The following is a 9364-nucleotide window of genomic DNA, read 5'->3' as shown; positions in this document are numbered from 1 at the left end:
CGAAGACATAACAGAGATGTAACACAGCCTGTGCATCCCTAGAAGTATGAGCTGTTTCAGATTGAGATTTCTGGCTCTCCCGTAAGGGGGGGTTTCTCAACCTAAAGCCATGCTCGTAACTTGTAGAGAAAGTATTTGTTAATGTTGCCACTGGCCACTTCAACTGGGGTGTGTGTGAAAGCCCTAATAAGCAGGCATATACATAGAATGAAGGCTACTGCTAAGCTTGTAAGCCGCCCTGAGTCTTCGGAGAAGGGCGGGATATAAATGGAATTAAAATAATAAATAAAATAAATATTTCATTTTGGCTCCACTCCTGGCTACTGATTTGCATCGAACCTCCAACAAATTAGAGTCTTCGGAGAAGGGTGGGATATAAATGGAATTAAAATAAAAAAAATAAAAATAAAAAAACTGCTTCAATTTATTCAGGGGGGAAGCAAGTGGCAATCCTGCTACCTTTTCTTCAGTAGCTGAAAAACCTGGGTAACATATACTGAAGGTGAACTCCCTTTTCCTCAGAAGGTGCCTTGCTGATTCATTAAGAATTCAAGTTCGTTATGCATACTCAAAGAATTAGAAAGGTGTTGAAAAAAAATTACTTGAGCTGAATGAAATTGGTCAGCCATTCGAAGAATATTACATTTGACTCCCAGTAACACGCACGCACACAAATAAGCATCTCGATAGGTTAAATTGTAGTTTATAAAAACCTATGCAACATTTAGCTCCAGCAATATTTTCAGTTGGGTCTTTTCTTACTTGGCTTTCTGCCAGTAGAGCGCACTCCAACAGGATTAAAGACATAGTCGCTCAATAGTAAAATTTTATTTTTATTTATTTTTTATTTTAATTGCATTTATATCCCGCCCTTCTCCGAAGACTCAGGGCGGCTTACAAGCTTAGCAGTAGCCTTCATTCTATGTATATGCCTGCTTATTAGGGCTTTCACACACACACTCCCAAGCGGCATTATTACAAAGTCAGCTTATTGCCCCCAACAATCTGGGTCCTCATTTTACCTACCTCGGAAGGATGGAAGGCTGAGTCTACCTTGAGCCTGGTGGGATGCCAACCTGCACTAATTGCAGGCAGCTGGTGTTACTTAAGGAGGCATTAGCCCACTGCTCCACCAAATGGGCAATATATAAATTTAATAAAGCAAAATTCCACCAGAGAAAATCCTTCTACTCTTGTTTGGATCCTTGGAATTGAATTTGTATGGACCTATTCATGCGGGACCCACAGCCCAGCTTCCGCCCTTAACTCTTTCAGTGTCTGAGAGCCATTACCTATGGTCTCATATGTGGTAGGTCTATAATTTTCAGTCATATATTTTTGATTATTGAAATACCACTACTTTAGTCAGCTCACTTTCTGGTCACATAGAAAATTCTTGCTGTACATTTCACCCTAAAGATGAGTGTCATAAAAAGCAGCTTCAACTATCGTTAAGTGTCCATTTCCCAAAGAAAACTTTTAAAACAAGCTGAACAGATGATTAAGTGTGCATTTAAAAGATGCTTCTCATCTTAAGTCCTGTCCGGTTAGTCAACCTAATCTCAGAATGGAATACACATCTTTATCTTTGAGCATATTAAATCAAAGCTGAAAGTGCAGGTTTATAATTCAGCAATAGATTTCTTTAAAGCAAAAACATTTCAAAATATGTACAGTAATGCAAAATGGCGCTATTCAGAGGAAACCTGTATCAAATGCTTTTTTTATTAATATGTTTTAGACATTGATGCTGCCGGATCAAACAAAAACTATAGTGATTTGAATTTTCAAACGTAGCCTCTGCTTTCCGTGGGTCCATAAGAGACCTGGGTTATTTATAGAATGTTTCTGGGAAGTTCATTCCAGCTGAATTTCATTCCCCTCTATGGCGCACACCCAACCAATCCACAGCAGATGTTGACTTCCTGCCAGTGTGCACTAAGCACTTCAAGGACAAAAAAAAAAAAGTTTGTTCCCAAGTTGAACTGAGGTTGTACATCTACAAGCTTGCAGCCAAGTCTACAACTACGGTTTTTTTCTGAGTTTGCAAGAAACAATGAATCATTTTACTGTAGATTGTGCATCAACATGTTGGTTTGTTTGAATACCGCACATGAACGCAGAATATTGAATAAAGCAAAGTGGTGCTATATAGCATAGAAAATGATTGTATGTACAATTTGTCACACAAAACAATGCATGATCTCTTATCCAAAACTACTTTGATGTACTTTCTTAATATCAACATGGGAGGATTTGCTTCTAGAACATAGATCGTTTATCTGTGTGCCCCTCAAACATTATAGCAAACGACCAAATTTTGGCAATGCAATCTTTCAAAACCAGATAGGATGGCGTTTAATTTAGGTGTGGGGAACCCTTGCTCCCATTCACATTTTTAACTCTTTCCTACCAGCCCAGAATGGCAAGTCAATACTGCCATCTCAAAAGGAATTGAGATGACACTTTGCATTACCTTTCTACTTTGGTGACAAGCAACTGTGCAAATCTTCTGTACAGGGAAATAGCAAGAGGATCAATCCAGACATAATTTTATGAGGATCAAGCAAGCACGTAAATGTATACTTATGATTGGCAAAAAGGAACCCAATGATAAAAAACAAACAAAAGGGAAGCCATTTGTGATTTAGCATTATGTGATACGTAGGATCCCTGACGAGCAAAAAGTCAGAACTGGACAGTAGGGTTCCCTACTGTTTTCTGATCCAGGCTTCTTCGGAGTGCGGAAAGTCAGATTTCAGGATGGAAGTACTGAAGAAATCAACAAGGGAAGCAAGATCAGGTAGCATAGTATTGCACACTTTCAGGATCCCAAACACTGCTGCATCCAAAGCAGATAGATGTGAAACAATGAAAGGAAAAACCACTACACAGGCCAGCTCTTCTCCCTAACCCAGGGGTCGGCAACCTCGGCTCTTTTATGACTCGTGGACTTCAACTCCCAGAATTCCTGAGCCAGCTATGCTGGCTCAGGAATTCTGGGAGTTGAAGTCCACGAGTCATAAAAGAGCCGAGGTTGCCGACCCCTGCCCTAACCAGTCATTCTCGGAGCTGCCCCATCTATCCACACAGCAGCTTTTGTTATTCCGTTTACTGCATCACTGCAGTATTCTGAAGAAATCAAATATTCTGGTCAAAATGGGAGGCATGTGTGAGACCAATGGTAAAAAGCTCCAGGCAAAAAAGCTACATCAGCATGTTCTGCGTGGGGGGGGGGGGGGGGAGAAAAAAGGACAATGTGACTGTAACTTGTTAATAAAAACATTTATTTTTCAGTTTATACAGAACCATCCAAAGTTTGCAACGGAAGCTGATGTTTACACAGGCACCCTGTGTCTTCAGCTTAAGTGGAGGTTTCTTTCTTGAGGTTATAGGACGAAGGATTTCCCACAAACACAGAAAAACAAACATTGGTAGGAGTGTATGAAGTCCTTTCAAGAGAGGAAAGGAGGCGGATTCTATTTGTCTCAAAATGGTGGCAACTGATTTAATGCCACCTTGCAGCATGTTCACAACTGCACTTATAAAAGCATTACCAATATTTTTAGGCAATCTCCACTCCGTGTTTCCAATTTTACCACTCTTGAGGCAGACGTTAATTGGTGCAGGGGAGAGAAAATGCGAGAAAGGGGCTTGCAATGTAAGGTGCCGCTTTGTTCCCGGCTATAGCTGTCACTATGTATCTGATTTGAGAAACAAAGCACCATCCCACAAAAATCAGAATATTGAGGAGGAAATGTCCGCTTGGGAGAAGAGTGTGTGCCCGAAGGGAATCAAGGAAATCAAGTACTGTGGGAGTTTGAGGAGGAAAAAAAGCAAATTGTCCCTCTTTGTTAGACAAAGAGGTAAGCCATACTTGTTCAGCGCGCTACTACGGTGGCTCAAGCCTCAGCTTTGCCAGCATCTTTACTGTTTTTTAAGAACATAAATCCACAGCTTCACACTATAACAGAATAAAAATAGCCCAGAATGGGAAGAAGTCTGGACATCTTGGAAGTAGAGGACCATCCCTCCCTCTCACCCACTGATAAAACAGCAACACTGCAAGGTGACTTAAAAAAGGAGCACATTGTTCCAAATGCAGAACACCCCATCTATACGGAGATGAAAGGTGCGGGTTCAACACAGCATGTGGTAATGACATGATTGTATAGAAAGGGTCAGTGTCCTCTACTCCTGGTGGTAAAGCCCGGGGGGCAACAAAAATGAATCTGAACTGGAAAGGAGCACTTACTTTAGCTTTGGGCATCAGCAGCTCAGGTTGGGAAGAGCTGCCTGTGGAGAAAGGGACATGGGAGGGAGGCCTTGCCCTTCTGAATCTAACTTTTGGTGACAATTAAGGTAATGTGTGGAGGGGATAATAGGAATCTAGCTTTATCTGCATTTATTTCATAAATAACCTGGAAAAAGTGATGGCCAGCGCCTCTAAGAAAGGATCTTTTCAAGGCCCTTTGAACAAACGAAAAAAAAAAGTTGCATTTTTTTCTCTTATCATTCCCTCAATAGTTCTAAAACCCTTGCCAATTCCCTCGCTTTTAACCGGACTTTGCACCCACAAGCACCATCAACCCATCTGTGCTCATGGATTTTGGTCTCTCCAGTGGGAAGCCCAATGCCCGACTCCAGATGAGCTGTGACAAAACGCCAAGGGCTCGAGACACACCAAACAGCACGGTGTAGTAGTTCATCTCCTTCATGCCATAGTACTGCAGAGAGGGTGGGAAAACAGTAAGGGTTAGAAGGCAAACCAGCAATATTTCCACATGCAAGCTGAGCAGGACAGAAGGCGTATTCGGTATGCTTTTCCTCCTAATTAACTTAAAGCTGGCTGGGATCTTGGTTCTGTTGCGCGTCTTTTCAGAGTCTCCTCATTCTTTTCATACCTAATGCCTGCTCGGGGTAACGTTAGTGCCCACCAGCAAAATGCCTAATTCAAGTGAGCCTGTCTTTCTAAAGAATATAACATGAAAAATGGAAACGCATCCCCCTCCAGAGTGGATTTTGGCAGGTGGGCAGAAAAGGATTTGTCTTTTTTATTTTATTATAGCCTGATTTTATTGGACAAGCTAGCACATCAATCTAAAGTACTAAGAAGAAAATGACTTGCACATTTTCATGCTGCAAGAAACCCATCCGTGAATTATTTCTGTATATTTGGTGCAGTGGTTAAGACACCAGGCAGGACATCACAAGGCCATGGAGCTTCAAACTATTTATCTTTAAATATTTGGAAAGTAGCCATTAAGAAGAAAAAGAGCAGCAAGCTAAGTAGAGCAGCGCTTCCCAAACTTTTCTATGCCCTGCACCCCTAGAACGCTTCTGATGTATTCTTGCACCCCTTACAAAAGTTCAAAATAACGGCAACGAATTATGCATTATACACTCTCATTTTGAAAACCCAATTTTCCCACACACCCCTGGAATACTGTCTCGCAGCCCCATTTGGGAGCCCCATTTGGGAGCCCCTGAAGTAGAATAAGCTAAATGCTGAGACAGTCTGACTAGCATACACGAATTTCCCTCAGCTATGGGTAAGTTCACACTGGCTGAGGTTTACCTGATCAAATTTTCTTTGACTAATCCGTTAGTGCCTGAGAGGCCCTCCAAGCTATTAGCATACAAGAGTACGATGGCACCTTCTGCCGTACATTCTCTGAATATCATCCTTCGTGACCACAATTTCATTCAGCACAACCATTCATTTTAGTTTGCATCTGAATGCAGAGTACAGGTCTTCCACCCCATCCTGCAAGGAAGGAAGGATATTAGAGCTAGCAACTCACCTGTAGTAGGACACCACTGTGTGCGTCCACATTGGGCCAAGGATTCTTGGCTTTTCCCTGCTCCAGAAGCACATTAGGGACAATCTTGTATAACTGGGCCACTAACTTGAAGAGAGGATCTTTGGGAAGATGCTTGAGAGCAAATTCTCTCTGGCAGGTGTAGCGGGGATCTGTCTTCCGCAGTACAGCATGTCCATAGCCAGGAACCACCTACAACATGAACACTGCTTAGAGTACAGAACAATGCGAGAGACCATGAACAAAAACAGGTTCTTGTGCTTCCTTTTCAATGACTGATCACCAACAATCACAGCTCTCCAGAAGATAAAAAGTACTGCTAGCACAACTCTTTTCTTCGTTTTAGAAAGGATAAACCCACCTTACTGTGGAATCATACTTCAACTTTACCTTACAATGGTTCACATGACTGAGTGTGGATATACTGCTGCAATCAACGTCCTGCAGTGCTGTCTCACACTGCCTGCTCGCTGTTCGCCGCCTGTATTATATGGTTTCAATGGCAGCAGCTCCAAAGGCCAGCGGTAGGAAGCGGTGGCAAGCGGGGTAGGGGAAATCTTTCTCTATATACACATATGACTCTCCTGTGCCTGTGTGGGCAGAGCTGCAAAGGGGATCAGGGGGCCGAAACCACCAGCCCAGGGACAATGCAAAGAGTGGGTGCTGCTGCCGCGAGGCAGGTAAAACGGCAGCTGATGGCGGCAGCACTGCTTCTGCTGCTCCCAATTTTCCAAAGGGGCATCTCTGCAGGGGATCTCCCTCCCTCTCTCCCACAGTAACCCCCCCCCCCCCCTGAAGTCATGCTTGGAAGCAGTTGCCCTGTTTTGGTTCTTGAGCAGCAGCAGTGCCCGGCGTTCCCAAAACCCCCCCTCCCCGAGTTTTCATGCCAGGCTTTGGGTCATGATTACAGCCCCGTGCTTTCTGCCATAAGAAGTAGTCAGTGCGGAGGAGGAGGAGCAGGAGGAGGAGGCGCCCCAGAGCTCGGCAATGGCGGAAGCGGCAATGGAGTTGAGCTACTTTGGCAAAGCAGACTTACTGGGAACCTTACTGGTGGTGGCGGCGGCGGCAAAGCTTTCCTCCACACCATTCCCCCTTCAGACCCTTTGCGCCAAGCCAGGCATCTACCCATCACAGTCTTGAAAATGCTCTTGGCACAGACTGGACACCCTGAATAAGAGGGGGGGTGTTTCTTTGGGGGGGGTTTCAATCCTTTGTAGGGCGCTTGCTTCAGTTCAACAACTCTCTCTCTTTCCCCACCCTACCCCACCTCGACTCCTGACCCTGTCTAGCCTTTGGACAAATGCAATTGCCGGGCAGTGCAGTGCTGGGGGCAGGTTGGCTAAGCAACGAAAGCTCTCGGGGCACCGCCAGGACTGTCTTCCCACCGGCTCTAAACCTTGGTGGATGAAAGAGGCTTTCCATTTTGCAAACCTTCCTCTGCTTTGCACCCGCACTCTCCATGCTAAAGAGGGCGCTCAGTTGCTCCAGTGGAATTTGCACTTTTAATTGGCAGGGCTCTTTCCTGCCCCCTCCGCCCCCAAACGAGCTAAACAGAGCCGATGTTGGGGTGGCGGGATTGCAACGAGGGCGGTGGGCAGGTGAATGCTGAACGAGAGGACCGCAAGGCAAGGAGTCACAAGGGAGAGGATCGGGGTGGCAGGGCTCCAGGGCTCCACTTGTCTTGCAGGGAGGGATAAAGAGCGAGAGGATACTGCAAAGGCAGCACAGTGGGCGAAGGTGGCGGTTGGCATCGAGGGTGGCAGCAGCTCCGCCCAGGGTGGCTCAGGGTGCCTCCCTGCCCACACTCAGGCTTCCCTCTCTCTACTGTCCCTTCCTCCTCCCCAGCCTTCTGCAGCTGGACCCCAAGAAGAACCCACTGGTTCTCCTCACGCAAACCCTGTTCCCAGATTGGCAAGGTGGAATCCTCACCTTCCTCCAAGCTCTCCATCGTCACGTCTAGTGACGTCGTCAAGGAGACATCAAAGGCGGGGCTTAATTGGGGCTTATTTTGGGGGTAGGGCTTAGATTAGGAGTACCCTTAAAAATCAGGCTAGGGTGTATTTTCTGGTTGGGTCTTATTTTGGGGGAAACACGGTAGATACAGACTGGTTAAATCATAGAGTTTACTTGGTGTAAACATAGCCATTATAGATTTTCCCACAAACTATTATAACAAGCCATGATTTAGTGCAATGTCTAAATCCAGCTATTCCTTAAAACTAAGGGCACTGATACTTCCACAATTTTGATTTCTTGCCCTAACATCATATTTTAAAACATACCATAAAATACAATTTGTTAGAACATATGTATATCGTAATCAAGGCTACCATATCTATCTTTTCTATTTTATTCTATTTCAGCTCTCATTTTCTAATTGGTGTCCAAGAAAAGGATCTCATAAGATAAGCTGACCATACAACACATGTATTTTCCCCCACTGTTATCATCCCAAGCTTTCTCAACTGTCTAGATAGGAAGCATAATAAATGGGGAACACACTGCCTTAAATTACAAAGGTGAATTATGCAAAAATTAATGTTTCTAATGTCCTCCTGTTTTAGCTTGGGAAATGGATGTTTTTCAGTTATGGCCTCTTTAATTTGCCAACTTAACCGCTACCTTTTTTGTGGTGTCCCTACTGATTTTGCCCGAACAATTTAGCCAAATAAAGAACTATCTTGCAGAGTAGAAGTTCAAATTATTTGTCTATATTTACCACCTGCCTAGGAATTCAGGGAGTTAAGAATCCACATCCGGACAGCTAGAGGCACTAGTTTAGGAGTGACCAACTCTGCCCGAGCTTGTATACTCTGACTGGCAGCAACTCTCCAATGTCTCAAAGCAGAGAATTTTTCCCACTAGCAGCTATTTAACTACTGCAATAATTCTTTCACTAAATGATGACCTCCAACATCTAAATCAACCTCCCGGCAATTACTGTCTCAGACACTGGAATAAACATAAATTTCCTTTGCAGCTGCCACTGATGCAGAGATATCAGCACTCACCCTGCCAGAGTTCAAAGTATTCCATATGAAGTCCCTCAGTTTTTCATCGGATACTTCCTCACCAAGTTCCTTCTGTAGGTTTGTCAACCACACCAGCACTTCCTGTAACAAAGTAGTGAGATCTGATGACCTTGTAAGGAAAAAAAAGGGGGGAAAAAAGCAGCAGCTCCTCAAAAGCTCTGCCCGGCTTTTGGACCACTTACCTGATTCGCGAGACCGTGCAGAGGCCCAGCCAGACCATTCATAGCTGCAGCAAAAGCTAGGTAAGGGTCAGAGAGAGCACTGCCCACAAGATGACTAGTGTGAGCACTGACATTGCCTCCCTCGTGGTCACTGCAAAAAGAGAAGGGGGAGAAGAAGAATATTTGAGGTGGAGAACTGAAGCCTGCGATTAGTCATCGATCAGTTCTTGGGGCAAAATTGCTTTTTTCAATTAACTCAATTTTGGCAGCGCCCAACTCCAGGCTGACTCTGTTAGCCTGGGCTGCGCAAATCAAAAAAATAAGTGAGGCCAATATAAAAAAACCCACT

At 44.3% G+C, this 9364-nt stretch overlaps 1 protein-coding gene across 4 annotated transcripts in view; it reads right to left on the bottom strand.

Moving 5' to 3' along the window:
* Positions 1-3268: 3268 nt before the first annotated feature.
* The window catches only part of CS (citrate synthase), a 47121-nt gene continuing 41025 nt past the window's right edge, over positions 3269-9364 (bottom strand). For all 4 annotated transcript variants that reach the window (XM_083351785.1, XM_083351786.1, XM_083351787.1 and 1 more), the window contains 4 exons: positions 9037-9166; positions 8834-8935; positions 5805-6014; positions 3269-4727 (listed from right to left, as the gene is read on the bottom strand). In XM_083351785.1, coding sequence (XP_083207911.1) covers positions 4557-4727; positions 5805-6014; positions 8834-8935; positions 9037-9166 — 613 coding nt within the window. In that variant the 3' untranslated portion in view covers positions 3269-4556. The remainder of the gene's footprint in view (positions 4728-5804; positions 6015-8833; positions 8936-9036; positions 9167-9364) is intronic.

Source organism: Vipera ursinii (assembly GCF_947247035.1).
Source record: "Vipera ursinii genome assembly, chromosome: 2".
Lineage (NCBI taxonomy): Eukaryota > Metazoa > Chordata > Lepidosauria > Squamata > Viperidae > Vipera > Vipera ursinii.
The sequence above is the reverse complement of the archived record's forward strand: the minus strand, read 5'-3'. Positions and strand labels throughout refer to the sequence as shown.